Consider the following 23,033-nt stretch of genomic DNA (forward strand, 5'->3'; position numbering starts at 1 on the left):
CACCATGTGGATATAAAATAAAAGGCTGATTTTAACATTACTTAAAAAAACAAACAGATCATTTAACAAAAATAAAAAGCTGATGGAAAGATACTAATGAAATACTCCACTACTGCACCCGAATCTCCATCACATGCCATAAATAAATAAAAAATAGAGGGTATTTGGATCCAAATACTAATACCAAAAATGCTAAAGTTTAGCACTTGCTTATCCAACCACCCTAAACTTTAACCAAGACTTAAAAATTTTAGCAAATGTATGAATGCTAATAGATACTAAAATTTAACACTTAATTTTAGCCTATCAAAAAAACCCTATAATCACACATTCACAAATTCCTAATTCATCTATGCATTTCGTTGGGGCTGCATACCGGAAATTCCGTGGCAACGCGGCAGCGGCCCGCGGGGGCCGGTGTTCAACGCCTTCACGGTCAGCACACGGGCCCCTTCCGCCCAAAACACCCCGGGCCCACTTGTCATACATGTGAATGTGCCTCTTCGAGACCTGGCCGATGGGCCTTTGGGCCCTCTATAAATCGTCTCCGTCCGTCGTCGTGTCTCCTCCCGCAGAAAGCAAAAGTGGAGGAAGGAAAAAACAGAGAGGGGGGAGAAGAAGCTGATTTGGGGAAGCCAAAGCCGGGGGTTGGATTTGCGAGAGTACTCGGAGTGGGTTCGCGGCGGAGGGCGGCCGATGGCGTCGGCGGCGGCGGCGGAACGACAGCTGGTGGTTGCCGTCGAGGGGACGGCGGCGCTGGGGCCCTACTGGTCCACCATTGTGGGGGATTACGTCGAGAAGATCGTGCGGTACGCCCGCGCCCCCCTGGCCCCTCTTCTCTTCTCTTCTGTTCCCGACACCGATGTTTCCTGTCAGCTCTCGCTTCATCAGGTTCTAGTGCGCGCGAGAGAAGGGGGAGCTTGGGGTGGGGAGAGGTGCTTTGCTTGTGGGGAAATTTTTTCTGGATTCTTCGCTAGGGTTTAGGGGGAGGACCAGGCGCGGGGAATGTTCGCCGTCTCGATCGTTGGATCGTTGGGGGAAGATGTTGGCTGTTGGCATATCGTGGAGGCCTGTGAGGACGATTTAAGCATTCGGGGCGGGGGACTGGATTGTTTGATGATTCCTGATTGGGTTTTTTTGATCCTTAGTTACCGGGAATGAGTGAAGGACCTCTTTGGTATTATTATTTTATTCGATGATAAAGCGTCTATTAGCGAGCTGGCATGCCAAGCGGCAATTAGGAGCTAGGTGGAAGGGTAGCAAGTCATTTTCGAAACTGTGCTTATGGAGGTAGTAAGTAGGATGTTGTTTTTATTTTACTTAACTCATTTTCGCAGAGGCCTTCTCGTCTATCTCATTTATCTGTATATAATGGCCACCTCAATTCTCTCTGACTTATCACAGTAGACATGGATCTCCGAGTAGTTGTTTTTTTTTAAAAAAAAATCATCTGATTCGTATACTAGGAATCTTGGTCTATGGTTTGAGTCCCAGGTCCAATTCCACGAACATAATTCATTTTCCACACGATTGCATTATGCAACCTTGCATTGTTAGTATATCTGATTCGTGATATATTTCAAATTTGTGCAGGAGCTTTTGTGTAAATGAAGTGCCAGGGCAGGTAATTCTGTCCTGACGAAAGATCGTTTATTATCGGAGTTATAAACTTGTGCATGCTGTTCATCGAATTATGTCAATGTGTAAACTTGTTTTTTCATTTCTGCAGAAGCTTGCAGGGGCACCACCTGAGCTTGCATTAGTTGTTTTTCATACCCATGGACCTTACAGTGGTATGGCTTTATGTCGTCCATGTACATGACCATATCATTTAGTGTGCATTCCATCAACTAGGCACTTTATGGACATTTTGCAATGTAGCTTTTGGTGTGCAGCGAAGTGGATGGACAAAAGATATCGATGCTTTCCTATCATGGTTATCTGGAATATCATTCAGTGGTGGAGGATTTAGCGAAGCTTCTACTTGTGAAGGTCTTGCTGAAGCACTGACGGTATTGACATGTTGACATTGTTGGAATTTTCTTCGCAAATCCTGAGTTCCTTGTGGCCAAAAGTTAGCACTTAGGAGTTTTAGTTTCACCTCTCAAAATCTCAGTATTTTTGATCTTATGATATGAGTTATGTTCTTATGAGAACATGATGTCTGGAGTAGTACAACATGCTCTGTTTTGCCATTTCGCCTACAATTTCATTGCCTTGCTTAGGATCTATTTTCTAGATCTCCTTGCAGATGAAAGATGAAGTACATATTTTTCTTATATTGCTGTTTAATTATTCATCACAATTTGGAAATAATTATGCCCATACATGATAATTATTTTTCACTATAGGCCACAATATTCTTTTGCTAAGCTGTTTGCACAAGCTATTATTTTAACCGAGAAAGCCTGATCATTGTCTTCACATCGCTTTGAATCCTTTCCAGTTCAATAAAAAAAATATGCCTGGATCAAGAGCTCAACCTTTCTTTGTCTTAATCAATAGAGTATGAGATCAGTTATAATAACTTATTACTGACAATCTATGTACATAAAAAACCCAGACATAAGAATGCAGTGAAATAAGTATGATCAGAAATGTTTGCATGCTAGTCTGCTGCATTGTTTTTGGAGCATCAGTCCATTTTGCATGTGGTGGTAAAATTTTCATGCTGAAAATGAGCTGAAAAACCTAGTGACACAGCATTGATCTTTCTTTTCTCGGAATAGTAAAATAGTGGTTATTTCATTTCTAGTTATTGTGCCTGATGTAAGCTGTTATCCACAATTTTTATTGTCACCATGATGGTCATTTTCTTATGTACAACTAGATACTTCAAGGCAGTCCCAATACAACCCAGAGTCATCAAAACCATGAAGCACAAAAGCATTGCATACTTGTCGCTGCAAGTAATCCATATCCTTTGCCTACACCTGTCTACTGTATTCCTACTCAAAGTACTGATCATAAAGAGAACACTGAGTCATCAAAAGAGCCTTCCATTGCTGATGCTGAGGCCGTTGCAAAATCATTTGCTCAGGTGCTACATAAGATCTGTCATAAGCTTGTTATTGTTGTTTATTTCCTGTATCCCACTGGAATATCAATAGCATTTTGTTGATTCTAGTTAATTTTTTGAATGGTAGTGCTCTGTCTCATTGTCGGTGATATCTCCAAAACAGCTTCCAACACTGAAGGCAATATACAATGCGGTAATTTTGTCACTTGTGTTGGACATGAGCTTTCTTCTGTTCTTTTTATCTTGCTTCTTTTAGCTGTTTCAGTATTCTATTGATGATCTCAAACTACAGGAACTTTTGACTGCATGCATGGATTCTTGGTTGTCAAAAAAAACCTGAGTACATTCAAATAATAAAAACTTATTTGATGTAAAAAAAACCAGGAGTACATTCAAATAATGAAAACTTATTTGTTATGTATGGCATGACTCACTCTATTGTACTTTCAGTCTGAATTACTTCTCACTTTAGCTTCATGGGTACTTTGGTTTTTGGTAACATTTTTACTCTATACCCACATCTCAAGCACGAATTCTTGTGGCCCCTTGATAATGTGTTTGGTGAAAAATATTTTCTCAAAACCGAAAATGACGACAATTGGCAATTCAGACTTAAGCATTTGTGATATCTATATTACAGTGGAGGAGGCATTAAATTCATTAGTATACTAGCTACAATTGTAAGTGATGACCTTGCACCTTCTCCTATTTCCCCTGTTGTGCATTGACTATCTTTTTAAATAATGTAATACAATTTGACCTTATAAGGCCTTCAGCAGTTGTGATGAACATACACATAATACTGATTTCATATTCTGCTGCAGGGCAAGAGAAATCCTCGAGCTGCTGATCCATCAGTTGATCATGCAAAAAACCCACACTTCCTTGTTTTGCTATCTGAGAATTTTATGGAGGCGCGGACTGCTCTAAGTCGTCCTTTACATGGGAACTTGGCCCCAAATCAAACTGTAACAAAGATGGACACTGCACCTGCGGTTACTATGGCAGGACCAACTTCCAATGCCAACCCCTCAGGTTGAAAAAAAAATGTTAATGCCAGGCTTAGTTTCTCTATAAAATCTGTTCTTAGTTCTGCCCATTGTAGAGAAAAATGTTGTTGATGTGATGTCTCTGTGGGGGAGGGATGTCGGGAAATCTTTGTAAAAGAGGTTTAGGTGTTTACACCTAGTTTAATGATAATTGGTTTAGCACATGCTAGTTTCAAATTGACTAAGGAAAAATGACGTAAGTGAATTTGTTCAGGACATGTCCCTTTGGTCGGTATGCGTAACATACATCAGAAAAAGTAACTGCTGTGGTATGACTTGACTGTTTCATAGCAGGCATGGTTCTGAATGTGGCATTACATGATCCAATTTTGCATAAAGTGTACCTTTGTTGGGTGACAGCATTGTGCTTATGATGCTTTATACTAGCGACAACTCAAAAGATATAAGAATTACATGTGCTTCTGATGTGTGATTGCTTGTACACTGAAATATTCTACCTTCAGTTTGCTGAGTTCAAATGTTTTTTTGACTTGATTGCAAAAGTGAATGTACTAAACATAGCTGGTTGTATCTCTGGATGCCAAAATGTTTCTCAGTGTGGACGGGTGTCTGCCCATATACCATTTGAAATAGGACAGATGGCCAAAGAACCCTGAAGATGTTAACTGCCAAGATGGTCCATTGCTAATTGTATTTGTTACTTTAGAGTTCGGAAATGTTGGCAAGCCATAAGTAGTTGTTTTCAGAAGCTTGCCATAGTTAACAGTGAGATTTATATATTGTGAAGCTTACACACGTTAACGTAAATGTATTCTAATGTATTCATACAGATATGTAAGTGTATACTCCCGTGCATATGGATTTTTGTTAAGTGGTTGCATCATTTGTTCCATGGAGTAAATTTTTGGTTGTCTTAGTTGCTATGTACCATAGAACACCTGTTTAGTCATGTTTGTCAGTTTCTTCAATTAAGAGGTCCATTTGTAATCTTCATTAAATAATACAGTTATGATTATCTTCATTAAATAATACAGTTATAATAAGTTGATCCACCTAATATTGCAATTTATTTTGTCTGTCTGTCCATGTTTACCTGTCTTGCCATGATGACTGATTTCCTTTGAATATTTCCAGTGAATGGACCAATGATGGGCAGGCAACCAGTTGGTGTTGGAGGTGTTTCTACTGCAACTGTTAAATTGGTAAAGCTACAAACAAGCTATTCTTGGAAACACTGTTTTCTCATTCTAATAATAGCTTTACAATTTTTAATTTTTAGGAACCAGCAACCATACCACCGATGGTTTCTGCACCTGCTTTCTCGCATGTAACACCTATTTCAAATGTGGCTTCACAAGGAATATCAGCACTGCAAACCTCATCACCATCTCTTATTTCGCAAGAAGCAAATATTGCAAATGATAATGTGCAAGAACACAAACCTATAATACACCCTGTTCAACAGTCAGTTCGGCCTGGTGGTCATGGTAGCCTCCTCAACAATCTGTCACAGGTTCGTCTGATGAACTCAACTTCTTTAGGAGGAGGTGCTACCTCGATGGGACTGCCTAACATAGGAGCGACACCAATACAAGTCCACATGTCAAACATGATATCAAGTGGCATGACATCAACACCCTCTGTCATCTCCTCTATGTCTGGACCTGGACAACCTATTAGTACTCAACAAATGGTACAGAGCACAGCTCTTGGTTCGTTTGGCTCAAACACTTCTACTGTATCAGGCAATTCAAATATTGCTGTGTCATCCTCTTTGCCTAGCATCCAAAGCAGCATGAGCATGGGCCAATCAGTGCAACCTGTGGCACAAGGAGGCTTGATGGCTGGTTCACAATTAGGACAAGGTGGAAGTGCTGCAAACCAAAATGTGAGTGGCCTTGGGCCTACAGCTATCTCTTCAGCGCTAGCAATGATGCCAACACCTGGGATGGCCCAGTCGACAGGAGTCAATTCCCTAGGTGTCACAAACAATTCTGCCATGAATATGCCTATTGGGCAGCATCCCAATGCCCAACAACCGCCACCAAAGTATGTTAAAATTTGGGAGGTAATGATTTCATCTTTTCTTTAGGGTTTACATATACAGAGACACTTTCCCTAAATCCCCAGTAAAATAGAAATGGGCTGCTAGATGTCTTGAACTCGGTACTAATTGGTCAGTGCAGAGCACTTGACTAACAGGAGCCTTCTTACTTCTGAGGTCCAGCTGGCCATGTTACTATAGAGTACCAAATTGGCCCTCCTCTTGTTTATTGGAAGGACACATCAAATTGGCGTTGTACATATTATCTCGTATTTTGGCCCTAGAGGTTTTCGAATTTCAACAACTGATGCTTTCTATCTATATTTCAGGGAACTTTATCCGGTCAAAGGCAAGGACAGCCTGTATTTATCTGTAAACTTGAAGCAAGTCTCTTATTCCCTCTAGTCTTCAAACTGTTGTTGTTTCAGATATATAGTCACCTAGACACTGTTTTGATCATACATTAATAATATACGTTCAAAATATTGCAAATATGTAATATTATGAATTTAGCCATACCATTTTCAGAAAAGTTAATTTGGAATATTCAAAAATATATTGATGGTCAAGACTAAAATGTGTTGACTACACTTATCCCAAAACAACAAATAGGAGAGAGTATGCATTATTGAACTCCTAAACATTATGCAGTACTTTGTAAAATCTATAAAAGCTTACAGTAGCTTTATTGGAACTGCAGTATTACAAGCTGTAGCTGAAGAAATGGTTTCTGAGTTATGTTGACACTTTTTTGCTCTTTTTAGGTCTGTATGAAATTCTAAGGAAAATATCTTTTCCCTTGAAGAGCTTGTTCAATTGAATCTCATGTTCTCTTTGACCCATTTTCTTGCTAAGACCATAAGGAAAATAAACTAGCTTGGAATAAGCTCCTGAATCTATAGTCATAATTGTTTAAACTATTTTGGAGTAAAGAAATTAAGCCATTTTGAAGTTAAAAATTAAACCCCTTAAGAAATGTATCGCATCAATTGCTGCCAATGCTCATTTTCAGCCTTGTTCTGTGTTTAACTTCAAAACTGGAATTTAATGCTTGTTCTGTGCTATGCTTTTCTTTTACTATTTATAATATGAACGCACTATTCGTGCAGCACTGTTTTTTTTTTCTTTTGATATTTCTAACCTTAGCATGTCTGACAGGGTTATAGAAGTGGAACAGCGTCTGAAACGTAAGTGTTTAAAATATTGCAATAAATCATTTCACCTTTTGATCTCTATTTTATTAGCATTTTTCGTTGATTGCTATGATTGAGACCAATGATTCTTGTCATTAGTTGATGTTATTGTTGTCATGATCTTAAGAAATTCGATTTTTTTTTCATTTTTGAGTATGTGTGCTGCTGATGCTTATGTAATACGCTATGTCATGCACAATGTGCATAATGCATTCTACAGCTAACTAAAGAGCAATCATTTTTTACTGATGGAAACCTTTTCTGCTACTTTTGAATTGTGCTTCTAGACCAAGTAGGAAACTGAAAGCCCTACTTTCTATATGCAGACTTGCAGCGGATTGGCCAGAAACTATGCAGATTGTTCGTCTCATAGCTCAGGAGCATATGAACAACAAGTTTGTCTCCAAACCCATGTTTTTTCATGTCAACCTGTTGCATACTGGCGTTTTCATATAATGTTGTGCTGTATAACATCTTTCCTGATCCTTCTGCAGACAATATGTTGGCAAGGCAGACTTTCTAGTATTCCGGACTTTAAATCAGCATGGGTTTCTTGGACAACTACAAGAGAAGAAGCTGGTCAGTGCATGGTTCAAATCTTCTATAACCTTTGTTATTTGGCTGCGGTTCATCTACTGTCATCTTATAAACTTTAGCTTTTTTTTGTCATTTTGTACAGTTCTAATGCCCTTGGTCCTGTTTCAGTGTGCTGTGATACAGTTACCTTCGCAAACTCTACTGCTGTCAATGTCTGACAAAGCGGGGCGCCTGATTGGCATGCTCTTCCCTGGGGTAATCTTGATTTTAGCTACATGAATATATACATAATTATCTGGAGTTTGCTGAAATATTGCCCCTTTTTTTCCCAGGACATGGTGGTGTTCAAACCACAGGTCTCAACTCAGCAGCCACAAATGCAGCAGCAGCAGCAACTTCAACAGCAACAACATTTACAACAGCAGCAACTGCAACAGCAACAACACATGCATATGCAGCCGCAAGGCCTCCCGCTTCAGCAGCAGCAGCCGGCCCAGATGCAACCGATGCAGCAGCAGCAGGCACAGATGCAACCGATGCAGCAACAGACGCAGATGCAACCGATGCAGCAACAGACGCAGATGCAACCGATGCAACAGCATCCGCCACAGATGCAACCGATGCAACACCAGCAGCAGCCGCAGATGCAAGCGATGCAACACCAGCAGCAGCCGCAGATGCAAGCCATGCAACACCAACAGCCACAGCAACAACAGCAGATGCAACAGATGCAACACCAGCAGCAGCAGATGCAACCGATGCAACACCAGCAGCAGCAGCAGATACCACTCCAGCAACAACAGCAGCAAATGCAACAACATCAGCAACAACAAATGCAGCAAATCCAACAACAGCAGCATCAGCAACAACAGATGCAGCAAATGCAGCCCCAGCAGCAGCAGCAGCAGCCGCCCCAGATGGTGGGCACGGGAATGGGACAGCAGTACATGCAAGGGCACAATCGGGCGGTGCAGATGATGCAAGGGAAGATAGCGCAGCAGGGGCCGGGCAGCATGCCCGGGGGAGGCTTCCTACCTTGAAACACCTCTTGTCAGCACAACATCAGGTGAATGAGAATTTTCCAGTGACCTCGAGGGTTGAGAGATACTTCCTGTTTTCACCTTTAATTAACAGTTTTAGAGAATAGTTACTTGTGTAGTGTTGCTTCTTGCTTGGTGGTGGATAAGAGTGTAAACGACAACATTATTGACTTATTGTACTGGGCTGACCTGAATGGAAGTGTAGTTAAAACTTGCGTTTTGCGCATCATGTTAACTTTCACGAACGCGTGCATCGATTTCATTGGTGGCAGCATAATCAATATTTGCAAACTTTAAGCAGATATAGTAAAAACCAGTCCTTGCAAAACCCCCATCTCATTGTAACCTTGAGAGCAAATAGACCTTGCCACCCGTACGTATGAAAAATAAACGAAGAGTTTAAGCTAGCGCTGTACGGATTATCTGTTGCAAAACGCAGAGTTTAATCATGAATTATCTGTTGCTAGGTCTTGCTATTTTACCAAAAAAAAAAACAAACAAAGAAAGAAAGACAAGAGAAGACAAGCACCAAATGGGCTGTTCAGCAGCTAGATGAAACCATGCAACTTGTATTACTCTTACCAAACTTTGTAAAATATATACGGGTCTACCTATGTCACATAACTCTGAATAGGAACATCACTAAATATCCATCAAATTCAAGTATTAAGAGTTGCCCCTGCTTATGTCACTTTTCAGCAACAATTAGTACAATTGATAGCAATCATGAATGAAACAATGATCCCCTTCTCTTCCTCCAGGAAGAAAGCTTTACCAACAGGAAAGCATTGAAATTACTTCTCTGAAGCATTGAAATTACTTCTTGTCTTGGAAATCTTGGAGGATTGTGTTGCACGTGTTCATGGTGCGAGCGTCTAAAAGGCTGTGGTTCCAGAGTTTAATCATGAAGAAACGCCAGCCCCTGTTGGTAAAGGGAGAAAATTTTAAATCAGATAAATAACCAACCTAACGATGCAGAAGGTATTAGCTAAGATATTTGAAAACCAGCCACTTACCATAGTAGAGCAGGGTTCTGTACAAGTTGCTGTCCATGGAACTGGGAGAAAGCCTCACAGGCCCAAGGTATATGACCATCAGCTAGCACCCTGCAATTTCGATTTTCAGAAATAATTATTACAAATAATATCAGTTTTAAGGATGATGCAAGACAAGTCTATGTCTATAGCACATGTCTAAAACAGGGGTGAAACCAGCCGAGCTTGCCACTGGGGTCGGCTCCACTGAGACGGGGTCAAATACTGATATAACAGTGCTATACAGAGGAATTTGCAGATTCTGTTGGGGTCATTGGAAACGTATTTCCAAATATTCCTAAGAAATTATGAAGATACAAATCCTTGATTTTTTGGTGCTCAAGCTTTGACATCAAACTAAAATTACAAGAAAATTGGAATGTGGAGACAACAAACACTTTTGAACTTGATGGATTGAGAACTTTTTTCTTCAGTAAAATCATGAGCTGTTCTCCAAATCCTAGTTGCCACACAAATGGCAACTTCTGCCTTCAAAGTATATTACCACACCACCAACAAAATGCCTACCACTAGAGGTATCATTTAATCTGCAAGCTGTGGCACTTTCTGTTCAATCTTAGGTGGGAACACCACTAACGGTCAATCGGGTATCGCAGGGTAAGAATAGGGTTTAGGATAACTAGTTAAACTCTTTGACCCTTTCAAGAAACAGATTTCATCACACCCCACTAGATTATCTGCTCTATATCAGATGCAGAATGAGATCAACAACTTGCATAAGGATATCATGGCATAATCAACAGTGATGCTTAGGTGATCATGACCAGTGGAGGTATAAATGTGGGCATTACCACAACAGGGGCGGCATAAATGTTGAATCTGCAAAGGTTAGGTGGAGGTGACTGGGTCTGGTGGAGTTGTTAATCAAGGGGATGGAAATAGTGGCTCCTGCTTTTTTGGCTTGGATTGGCATTGAGAGGAAAAAAGGACAACTTTGGGGATTCTTTTGTAGCATTTATAATTTCTAACTACATAATGTTGACCAATGCTTTTCAAAGTTTTCTAATTTAACAAAATCAAAGGGGAGCACATACAACTTAACAGTTGGAAGGCCCTACACATAAAGAAATGATTTTTTTTTTTTGCAACATTTCAGGGAAAGAAGTCCTTGGCAACTGCTGCTCCATACAAAAATGGCCAAACTTGAACATAGGAGAGAAATTTCAGTGTGTACGTTCACCAAGCTGCTTATCACCATGATCAACAATAATAGTAACAAAAGAATCAGATCACTCCTGCCTACCATGATAGTCAGAATTACGGACATATTGTGGATAGGCCTGACCTTTGTTTTCGAACAAATGAATTCCACATATGCATAATAAGCTTCTCATCTTTCGTAACATCAACAAAATCATCAAGCATCTGCATGTAGTCAGCAAAATTCAGTAGCAATAATTAAACAGCTAGGCAGAAATGACTCTAGCTTAAGTGGATGTAAGCATGCATATATTCTATGTTTCAGAAATAGGATTGTCAGCTTACTCTTCTATCCTCAAAGTCGGCAATATCATCGTCAACTTCGTCTTCACTATCACGATCTGAGAACACTTGTTCCAATGCCATTGGCTACAATGAATATAACGATACAATCAGGCAGGGCTTCACAGGAAGGCATAATAGAAACAGCTCATACTAAAAATCTAATAAATATAAATTTTAGTAGGAACAGTGCAAAGAATGTGCTGCTGTGTGTGTTTCTTATTCTTTTTCTTGTGGGCAATAAGCCTGTGGTAGTTGAGGTCATATGTTGAACACCAGATTGTTTAGGTGATCACTACCTTTCATTTTGGTCTGGAAACCTCCCTGACCATTCATTTGAACTCAAGAGGATTTAGCAGTGGAGGGAGTCCTTTACAAACCAGATCGAAATAATTTCTTTTTTTAAAAAAGGTTCAGCTATTATTTGTCCTCGGTACAAAATTATCAACAGATGCAGTACAGGAACCAGAAATTAATGTACATATATAAGCTTTTTCATAATCCTATGTATGCGCAGGAATTGCATGAGGGTTGTGAGGAATAAAGTACCACATAGGCACATACATAAAAACACATCATCAATTTTGCTAGCTAAATGAAGTTAGTTAAGTAGGTAAAAATAGTGTAATTCAATCAACCGAACTGAACTCACAAAAAGTCCTGATTCTGCTACAAATGTGCGCAAACATGCATAAAAGATAGATTAACCTGTGCCCTGTGCGAATGGAAGAACTGCCGTTTTTGCAGGAGTTGTCGACTGCCAGATAATACAAATATAAACAAACAACAAATTAAACACATTCCAATAGTAGTATCTTGAGAAACAACATTATGATGAATAGCATGGTATGAAGAGCGTCAACAGGAAAGACTACTTTCTAGGATCAGCTCGCTCAGATAGCTTCCTTGTCTTCCCAAACTGCAGTACCGTTGGTGGCGAAAGATTTCTACCATGCAAAGATTGAGCAGGATCAATTGAAGCATTTGCTACAGAAGTCCCTGGAAAATTTACCATCTGGGTCAGGATAAGTAGGCAATAAAGGGACAACTTAGAAAAATGCCAGAGCATGCAACTGTTGGTCCAAATGGATTTTTCATTAACTCAAGGAGGCCCAGCAGTCTTGATACATATATAGACTCCAAACGGCATATTCTAGGGAATATGCTACTAGACCCTTAATGCCCCTTACTAGACTCTTAAGACACCTTAAGACGCAGATACAAGCATATTCTAGTGAATATGCTATAGCATGACACAGAGACTTAAATAGAAAAGTGGTGCTTTAACATGGGCACCAGCCTTCTTCTATCAGCAACAATGCAGGTTTTCTTAGCATGCAGATAGATGATAATTGCAATCAGAAACAGCCAGTATATACAGTTGCTAATCAGCACTCCAATCATGAAAACTCCCCTCCATTAAAACTAAAGATAACTTTTACAGCACCTATAATGCAGAACGCAGTGGATCAAGTGTTCAAAGAGGCCTTAAAGTTTAAACACAATGCGATAATGTGCAACAAATAAATATTGAATTGAATCTTGAAAGGGAAAATGGTTAAGACTTTGCATCTTTTTCATCACAGTAGACATGCTCAACCAATACAATAGGAGAGAGAACAGACACAGGTGTTGTTTATGCAATAGTCTTTTTTTTACAATAATAAAAATATATGTAACAGTCAAAGAGACCATTTAATGATAACATACCATTTTCCCCTTGCACATAGTCTTCCTCGGATCCTGCCTGTGCATCTTCAGGTGACCCTGATTCCATAATATGTGAATGTACATGCCTGATTTTCTCACTTGTGGTCTTCGATCGCCTACGCTTCTTAAACCTCGAGCTGATGGGACATAATTAGGCTAGCCAAACAAATAAAGTGGTAAAGTTAAGAAAACAATGGAGAATAAGCATACCGATAAGAAAATGTTTGATGCCTTGGATCAACTCCCTCTGCAAGAAACTGCAAGTTGGGATTAATACTAGTTAATATAGACTATATAGTTGAGAAAGCGTGCTTCAATTTAAACCAATATTCACCATGCATTCTAAGCATGTAAAACCTTATCCACAGAAGTTGTCGTGGCATGCTACATGTTTTAATGAATTTTGTGGAAGATGTTTGATTTTCAGTATGGCAAATGCTCTTGCCTTGGCTTATGCACTCAAGAAAGTAAGAAAACCACAAAGCAAGGAGTTGTGCTGGACTAAAGGACGTGTTTAAGTCCCTCAGGTGCCCAATTAAATTAGGAACCCTCACCCCAAATACAACACCAGATCATCAACTGCATGTCCATTTATACTAACACAATTATTTTTTCTCGAACACACAGGAGAGCTGCGTATCTATATATTAAGAAGAAGGGTGAAGCACCCGATACACAGGTTTTAGAGGGAAAACCTGAAAAAAAACCCAACACACTCACCACTATATAACCTATAGGTATGACAACAACTTGACCAAAAAACAGGCCTCTAAGCCTGTACTAACACAATTATTGAGACTGGAAAGGAGCTTAAACTTTTTATCTCTGTCATCAACTTACCTCAGTTCTCCATGTATCGGCTTTCAGACTAACATTAACAACCTGGTATTCTTCAGATATCTGTAACATAAAAATATTAATACTTTTCAAACTACGAGGATTAAAAACATTCTGCAATAGAGATTCCAGAGGTTTACCAACCCAAAACTCATAGCGGAAGAGGTCATGTGATGAGTTTAAATGACATCCCAGACCCTAGTACCACCAAAGTAATTATATAAGTTATGACTTAAGAAAAAAAACTATGTTAATGTATGGAGATAAAGAAATCAAAATACAATGTGCTTGCCATGAAAATAGGATAAATTGATCATAGGAGTGTGAAGTTAAGAAAGAATATGACTATAACGAAAGAATATGAATATGTGTTTTCATCATAAACATAGCAGGCAAGAATGTGCATAATCCCTATGGATGTCACATTGCAGCAGGCAATGATGTATGCAAAAACACAATTAAAAAAATATTCACTTTCAATTTTACCTTGAAGCTTCCACATCGTACGTAACAAAATGGACAGGAAAAATCTTCAGTGACTGGTAAGAAAGGTCAATGAATCATATAAGGAGTGGTTAAAAATAAGAGTAATAAGCAACAAGAAATAGGAAATTATCTCAACCAACAATAATCTTGACCATGATGACCATTCAACAGAAAGTTAAAAATGCATAATGGATTGGTCAATTAGAGATCTGAGTTGTACTTCCCAAAATTTTAAACTACTGTGCTGTCTTCTGCATTAATACACCAATGCTAAAGTAAACAGCTCTCTCTGTAGGTTTTAGCATGTAGCCACAATATAAGAGATTTGACGAAACAATAAAGAACCACCATCAACCAGAAGTTGATATCTTTTGTTGTAACATGCAGGTGATAACACAGAAAAATGCCTTATCGATCTTTAATGCTTCAGTTTCAGAAGAGATATGCATTGTAACATTATCTAGAAACAACAGCCACCAATTGAGGCACAACTAGGTGACAATTATACACTGGAAGTGTGTCAGGGAGAGAGGGGGGGGGGGGGGGGGGGGGGGGTGGGGGGGAACCTTCAGTCTCATGCATCGTATTATAGTAGTACTTGTAATTAAAAATTACATTGCCAGCTCTTAACCTGTGGAAAATAAACTTTGTTGATGTTAACTTTCGTTGCATAAAAATAGCAATGGATCTAACGCAAAAGGTTAAAGATGAACAAATTCTAAGGTAACTTCACTATGTGAGGTTACAAAACCATTGCAACATACCAACAAACTTACCTAGTCACGGATACAAAATGCAGGACAGCTATTATGAAGCTTACAACACCCGCCAAGTTCAGATAGAGCCCATGAGTGCAAAGGCGCACAAGCCTAGTACCACCTTGCTAGTTGAGCAAGGTTGGACCCGTCTTACCACTAGATTCCATACCATCAACCCCAGGTTAACCCTTTTCACGCGAAGCATGGACAAAGTAATGCACAATTGGGTTGGTGGTAGTGTGTGCTCAATGTGTGAGTGGATCTGAGCCGTTTGGACTCGGGGGCATGAGCTGACCCTTGGGATTAAACAGGTCAGGAGCACGGACATATGGTGCATCGCTTATGTGGGCATGTTGTGGTCACATGACATGGCATTTGTGCTGGCACTGGACACATGAGCATTTGCTAAGAAGGAATACTCCTAGTAATTGCCCAAGTGCGGTAAGTTGAAACGTTGAGAATGTCGGGTTAAATCACTAAAACATTTGCTCAAATTTATAACTTTCAACTCGAAATTCGCGAGTTTCAACTCAATGATACTAGAAGAAGTTTGCTCACAGTTGACTTGTGGGTCCATTGGATAGCGAATACCTTGATTGAGCAATAGTCACATTCGAGCGATGAAGCACAAGTACTACTAAGCTAAGTCATAAAATCATATAAAGATTGGTAAACATTAAACAATAAAGCATGCCAGAGTTCTAAAGTCTATATCAGGTCATATGTAAGGAATAGCCCTTCATGTTACCATACAATCAAACAGTTGGGTCAAAATCACAACTGATTAGGTGATCAAACACCAGCCCTGGTTGGTAATTTTTATGATGATGAAAAATAGAACAATAAAGGAAAAGGAGTAGTTTTTTAAAGGAAAAGGAGCAGTTAAATTTTAGAAAATGGGTTATTGGTTACCTTATGATATCTGATAATGATGAGGGTGGAAGATCATTATATGTGTAATTATTATAAGGAGACAAAGACATGTCTCTTGCACCAGCCTCTTGTGCAGACATGCATAGTTGTAACTGATATGAACCCTGCAACAATAAAGCTTAAGAGTCTCAGCAATCAAAGTCATTTAAAGCAACAAAAGTTTGCGTCATTTGAGTTGAAAGTTAAGGTATTTTCCAGTAATTCTGTTGGAAAGGGGATATAGCACTTTCAGTGGCAGTGGATGTCTAAATGTGAGATTGTGATATATTAAAGTGGCTGGCAGAAGTAAAGCATGTTTTAAAATGTAAATATTTCATCCAATGGACTGGCAGTTACAAGCAAGGCATTTGCCTGTTGGCCACACTAATCTTGGACTTTGAACATGAAAGAAACAAAAAGAGAAGACCTTACCATAGCATCAACCTTATGAGAGCAAAATGTCAAGCAACTGTCTTGCTCCAGAAATTTTGCCTGCATGCATACAACAAGTAGGCCAATATACAGGTGATAAATTTCTATAAGTGCAAAGTGGATAGCAAAATCTGAGAAATATGGCAATCAAAGGAGAAATTACAGCACAATTAGGGGTGGGCATTCGGTTTCTTTGATTTCTTCAGGTCGGTTTTTTCGGGTTTTCTTTATTTCGGTTTCTGAAGAATAAGAATTGAAGTTGTGCCCGAAAACTGAGGAACCGACCATTCGGGTACCCGAACTGTCGGTTCGGTTTCTCGGTTTGAACCGAGAAGACCGAGCTCAGCCCCAAACCCAAAAGCATCTCGTCCAATTTCCAAATCCTCAGGCGACCACCTGATCTGAGCCAGCGGTGCTCACCTGCAGATGGCAGTTGCGAACGGGAGAGGGACAGATGGGATGGGAAAGAAGACATCAAGCGAAGGTAGTGGAGCTGGATAGCGACGGGACCGAGGGCCATGGCTGGCGGCGGCTTGCTGCAGCTCGTGCTTCTCCGTCCGTGGATATGTGCCACCGCGCCACGCAAGCAGCAGACCAAGACAGGGTGATGGGATTGGGGATGCTGCTGATGCTGCGGATCAGCAGGAAGGCACGAGACATGGCCAGCAGCGACAGCCATGCAAACTGGAGAGAGGGTTAGGGGTGAGAGAGAAAACTGAGTGATGCAAATGGGACAGAGAATGGACGAATGGACAAGGTTTTGCTTCACGGACATGCCTTAGCCTCAGGAGTCACGTGAAAATATTTTTTGTTCGGTCTGTTCGGTTCCTCAAGGGATAAGACCGAATGCACCGAACAAGCATCGGTCTTATGGCACATGCACCCGAACAGAAAACCAAAGGCCGAAATTTTGGGTATTTGGGGTTTGGTTTCGGGTGTTTCGAGTTTGGGTTTTGGTCAGGTTATTTTGCCCACCCCTAAGCACAATGACTGTAACTTTTCCTGTTTTGAAGATTAACTGTAGATTTCGTTAGCCTATCAAATTGAGTTATAAGTTACTACAAAGCGCCAATTTGTCATGCATGCTCTCAGTTCTGGCAGTTTACCACCAATATGCTTGGAACAGTATGCCCTAGTATACCACAGCAATTCTTATATAAAACTATCTCCTCCACCTTTCTAAGCAAAGAAAATTTCAGTGTTAATCTAGAGGAAATCAATTTGACATACCTCTAAGAAGCTTGGTCGCATTGTAACTTTAGAAGCCAACTCCACAATTGTTCCCAAACTTAAAGTCACACAATTCTCCAAAGATGAAGCAAGTAAATTAGTTGGTATTTTACCCCAGGAACATTTCCCTTCAAGCTCTGTTAGAAATGCACAGCATGGATGATCATTAGTCCATTCAATAGGAATACAAATCTCACTTAGTGTTTTCAGTTTAAGTATCAGTGTATGCCTAATAAATTGACTAGATAGATACGAATGTTTTAAACTATGTTCCGAAAGTAGTCTATGACAATAGGGATCCTCTTGTCATAAATAAAGATAGATCGAACTACTCACAACAAATGTGCCATGTTGGAAAAGAAATCACATAATGTCTGCCCAAAATGTCCGCATAAACTTACTTTGGAGAGAAGAGCTCTCCACATGGTTCCCAGAGCAGTAATCTTCACCAGTACTTTGTCCGACTTGCCCTTTTGGAATAAAACAATTTAATGATAGCACAGAGGTGTAAAGGAAAAATAATCATATAGGTTGTGCACTGTACCACAGCTAATAAGGATAATGTCAAGGTTGCAAGAAGGGGAGGTTGACAGATTCTTCACATCAGGAATGATGAATGTGGCTTCAGAGTTGTCTTTATTTCCAAATTCACTAAAAGAAGTAAGCAAACAAACTCGGCTGAACCGATAAATTGGAGAATGCTGCAAAATTGGATCATAAATGAGAATCAAGATCATTTTGTAGACAAACATAAAAGCTCATCACTCGTTTCCACAACTCAAAAGGCAAGACTTACCCCTTCAAGCGAAACATTACTGGTAGGTCTAGCTAACATAACATAAAGAGGAAAGATATTCTGTGCTTGCAACTCGGTATTTGTCCTTCCAGAAAGTGATATGGTTATCTGAATCCTGCATTGGTTTGGACATACAGTCAAATAAAGTAAAGTATTTGCAACAAAAAAAGTTTCCAGACTCAATTATGCAGATGATTTATCACAAAAGTTCCACCTGACATTGACTTATGTAATTTTTTGTGTCTTGTTTGGTCAACCTGCTATTCTGGTTTCTATTATACTCTACAAGAAGAAAAGCTTCAGACATATACTGCTAGACCCTAACCAAAAGTTGAAAGCATTCTGTAAAAAAGAAAAAAAAAACCTAAAAGTTGAAAATTGGTCAGAAACATAAGAAAGCATGTCTGTGTTTGAATTACTGCTCAAAGCCTGATTGACAGTTGTGACCAGTTTTATTCTTAAACAGAAAAACTGCATAACTCAGGGCAATTTGCCTGGGCAATAAAAATAGCAAATCCTATTATACTATGTCAAGCCTGCTGGAGCCATTCCTATGCCATTTCAGCAAATGGAACAAAACAATATTTTCCAAAACAGAAGAATATTTTCTAACAACACAATGAAGAGCAATCTTAATTCTTGACTGTGCTCCACTCGAGTAGAGCCAAAGTTTGAACTGCATGGCATTTAGCAGAGTGACTCAAGGGGTCACAAGACAGACTATAGAACAGAGCAACCACTAATAGGGATATTCAAAATTATTTGTGAAGATGCTCAGCTGAAAATGAACAGTATATGCGTAGGGTGAAAACATTCAAATATATTTGTTCAAGGATCAAACCTTTTTTTTCTCCTCGCTAGTATATTGTAAAGAAGGCATCTTTGCATAAAAGGGGGCTGCAAAATTCAGAGAACCAGTATTGGTATATCAAATTAATTATACATAACGGTTACTGAACAGTAAACGTGGGCATGTGAACAATGTTAAAACAAGGGATCGCAATCGCAGCATGGACTTTACATTTTTAATGGCTCGCCGTTGAATAATATTGTAGAGCTCGACTGGCTTGCAATACTGCGCCAGATCTTTTTCAGCAGCAAGTTTCTCATCTGGAGACAATCCAGTTCTTGGCCGCTGACGAAAGATATGGCTCGCAGGCCCAGGACAAGCATATTCGCATCCAGTAGTCCTGCATAGAAGCACAACTTGCTAGGAACAGAACGCATTCCATCTCTGAAGATGGAGAACCACGGCATAACCATAATTGCGCATCAAGAAAGCAATTGGACTATCTATTTCTACTTTAAAATACTATCTATCAGGATTAGATAGTATTTCAACAAGAAAGAATGCAGGGGGTGATTCCAGTAGCATGCAAAAACAAAATTTGTAGGATTCCAGATTCCAGAACCAACACAGCAAGGTACCACATATATTTCCAATCGACGGGCATTAACAAATCTCCCTAGTCTTTTTCATTGCCTGCCCACAACGACCCGAACCAAAGACGAACACAATGCATTACTCTTTCGGCGATGCACGCATAATCTCTCCAAGTCATTATTCACTTACTGAGGTAGAGGTTGAGGTAGAGGCAGGCCGGGCATCCTAGCCGCCGACGAACACCTAGGGTCTCGCGGACCGGGACCCCTGACGAGCTCTTTCCGCGCGCAGGAACCCACCCCACGGATGGATTGCGCAATCAGCCGCGCGAGCAGGAGCGGGAGCGGGAGCCGGCGGCGGAGCGCGGGAGTGTTCCGGGCGGGATCGGCAACGGCGACGGAGAGCGGTGGCCACGGGATTTGGGGCGGGGGTGGGGGTGCTGGAAAGGAATTGGGCGAAGTCGCAAAGAGGGGAAACGACTGTTGTCTTCTTTTCTTCTTTTTGGACTGTGGGCCCCAAGTTATGTCAAGGAAGGTCTTTTACACTTTTTTCTGTCGAATAAAAGTTGATAAAAATACCGAAATGTTTTTTTAAGGAATTTGAATTCCATTAACTCAATGACTCAGAAAAATACCGGAATGTCTGTACTGGACCACGTAAGGTACAAATGAAGTGTTGAAATCGTGTAAATTTGCAACGTGAGCTGACGGATCGCATGCCCAATGGTTGAATTGTCGAACGTGCCACTATGCAATTTCACATGTAGAGGAGTATGTCGTATGAGTTCTACAATTTATGTGCACACAAATATTATATATTATGTATTATAGTAAATATGTATCTACATCAAACAATCTAGATATAATATCATGTTTGTGACTTGTATAAATCTGGTGTACAAAAGTACCATGCATGTTGCCTAATACATAGCATACTCAAACATAAATATGTGAGGTAGCATGTACATCGGTGTGCAACTCACCATGGCAATATACTCCCTCTGTTCCAAATTTTAGATCGTTCCAAATTGTACGTCAGCGTGTAACTCATGATACATATACACTCCCTATAGTTCCACTTGAATCTCGTTTGTGTTTATCTATATCACTACCAACCCAAGATGGGAATACAAGACATTACATACCATCTGCTATGTGGGTACAATCATACTTTGCTCCTTGCTCATTCTTTTATTTTGATTAAAAAACTTTTAAATCATCAGAAATCCAACACTCATAGATCCAAAACTTTCAACATTATTAATCAATAGCCTGCACATCTAAAAGCCTATAAAAAATTCAAAGCATAAATTTAAAACTTTGTTGCTGTAATTTACAGAAAAATCCGAAACCTACTTTCCTATCTACATCCCGGCATTCAAATCACATATCCTAAACTTGGTAATTGAATTAAAACACATCGGCATCATATACTCAAAAGATGTATATTATTCTAAACCTTTGAAGGATGAATAAATTTCTAAACCCATTGCAAACCCTAGATCTGATTCTGAATGTAAACACCTTAATTCTCTTATTCCGAATGCTAGCAACTACATCTCAATTAGTCCATTTAGGTTCATCCACCAATACTCAAACCCTAAGGTTTTACAAGTTTCCTTCACTTTTTTTGTGTTCTTCATGATCCTTGTCCAAATGTTGTTGATCAAACCGTATGCTTTTGTATGTATTTTTCTATCTCTATCCAACATGCATGGAACTTTAAAATAAGTGCGCCAGTTGAATTCAATGGTTCTTGCATTTGCGTCATAGCCGCCTTTTCGTTTTCGCTAGAAGTATACATGTTGTATTCTTCTATGACTTGCTCCTAGTCATGAGCCCTCTTCTTTGAATTGCCACTGTTCATGTCATTGAAGTTGTTCAACCAAACACTTATCAACGCATATTGTCTTACTCAAATGAATACATTCTCCTACATTTCTTTTCCTTGTATAACCCAACATCATCCCATCCTTCAATTACACTAGGATCTTTGTATGTGCTCTATGCAACATTTATTGGACGAGTGATAGGAGAAGTTTAGCCCTCACCTCTTAAACCTCTGCCACTAGCAACTCTAAAGAAAGTTGTTGAAACTAATGATGATGGCAGCCATTATCTCCGTATGAAATTTTCCATGGAAAGGAATGCCATGGAGGTAGCTCGAAGTTGGGAACTATTGGTAACTTGATTGAACTCTGGATGGTTGAAATTTGTGTGTATTAGTGATTTTGAGAATTGGGATCAAACTTGTAGGGTGAAAAATTCAAGGGAACATGTGTTTCGAAACCACGATATTGTTGGGTGCCTGGATTCTAATAAGGATCTAGGGATTGAAAGGTAGCAAATTTGTACAAATAGGTATGGAAGAGTTCTCCATATTTTGGATCAAATACTTGGTGTAGGAAATAAGTAAATGAGCGTGTATGAACTTCTTTTATATAGAGGAGGAAGCAAGCAACTTCTTGTATGAACTTCATGATTTTTCCAAAGAAGGAATCATTCACATATTAGATATATTATTGTATTTGGTTGGGTTTAGCTCATCTACACAAACGTGGTTTTGCCTTTGACACACAAAGGTTTGATGATGCTACAATTAATGTACACTATGCTCACTATTGTGAGCCCTAATTTGATTTGTTTGTACATTAGAGTTGCTCGGTACAAATGCAACAGGCTGATATGGATTTTGGGCTGAGTTAACAGTTCTTTTGCCACTTGCGATTAAGATTGATTAAGTTTCATTAGCCAACGCACCCAAAAGCTATCTTTTTTTGGTTGGATGCAGAGGGAAAGAGGGATGTCTTGGCGCAGTTAAAAGCTATGTTAGCAAAGAATGGCTTCTCTAGCTGGCACCTTCCTTGACCTAAATGCCATTATATGTATATCCTGCTCCAAGCATGCATATCCATTGATTTGCTTCTTGTACGTGCCTTATGTTTTTGGTTTTGTGACCAATTGGGACGATGGGTTGCGTCGTCAGTATGGGAACTAGGATTCCCACGACTTATGGTCTGGGCTGCTCAACGCCATGTCATCATGCATGCAAGCATTTCACCTTAGGTGAGTTAAGGCGGTAGAAGTGGGTGCTCGGGGTTAGGCCCAA

At 39.7% G+C, this 23,033-nt stretch overlaps 2 protein-coding genes across 3 annotated transcripts; one reads left to right on the forward strand and one right to left on the reverse strand.

The window, feature by feature from the left end:
* The first annotated feature begins 561 nt into the window (after nt 1–561).
* Nucleotides 562–9,084, forward strand: LOC112881387 (mediator of RNA polymerase II transcription subunit 25). The gene is made up of 15 exons (XM_025946046.1): nt 562–809; nt 1,594–1,624; nt 1,730–1,793; nt 1,882–2,012; nt 2,831–3,040; nt 3,147–3,212; nt 3,844–4,054; nt 5,164–5,231; nt 5,309–6,097; nt 6,403–6,456; nt 7,232–7,260; nt 7,593–7,661; nt 7,761–7,845; nt 7,972–8,058; nt 8,136–9,084. The coding sequence occupies exons 1-15, from the start codon at nt 697–699 to the stop codon at nt 8,841–8,843; spliced, it is 2,715 nt and encodes a 904-aa protein (XP_025801831.1). The 5' UTR covers nt 562–696; the 3' UTR covers nt 8,844–9,084.
* Nucleotides 9,085–9,392: 308 nt separating this feature from the next.
* Nucleotides 9,393–20,412, reverse strand: LOC112881388 (polycomb group protein EMF2B-like). Of its 2 annotated transcripts, XM_025946047.1 has the most exons (21): nt 20,115–20,412; nt 19,563–19,731; nt 19,383–19,438; nt 18,542–18,656; nt 18,290–18,446; nt 18,147–18,215; nt 17,746–17,882; nt 16,516–16,575; nt 16,084–16,208; nt 14,980–15,044; nt 14,414–14,466; nt 14,072–14,125; nt 13,931–13,990; nt 13,301–13,347; nt 13,091–13,227; nt 12,256–12,379; nt 12,089–12,137; nt 11,384–11,467; nt 11,184–11,263; nt 9,860–9,949; nt 9,393–9,765 (listed from the first exon to the last, which is right to left on the reverse strand). In XM_025946047.1, the coding sequence occupies exons 1-21, from the start codon at nt 20,147–20,149 to the stop codon at nt 9,660–9,662; spliced, it is 1,872 nt and encodes a 623-aa protein (XP_025801832.1). In that variant the 5' UTR covers nt 20,150–20,412; the 3' UTR covers nt 9,393–9,659. The 2 variants fall into 2 exon arrangements, with proteins under 2 accessions (XP_025801832.1, XP_025801833.1); XM_025946048.1 differs by lacking the exons at nt 19,563–19,731; nt 20,115–20,412 and having other exon boundaries at nt 18,542–18,658; nt 19,384–19,420.
* Between the last annotated feature and the right edge of the window lie 2,621 nt (nt 20,413–23,033).

Source organism: Panicum hallii, chromosome 2, assembly GCF_002211085.1.
Source record: "Panicum hallii strain FIL2 chromosome 2, PHallii_v3.1, whole genome shotgun sequence".
Classification (NCBI taxonomy): Eukaryota; Viridiplantae; Streptophyta; class Magnoliopsida; order Poales; family Poaceae; genus Panicum; species Panicum hallii.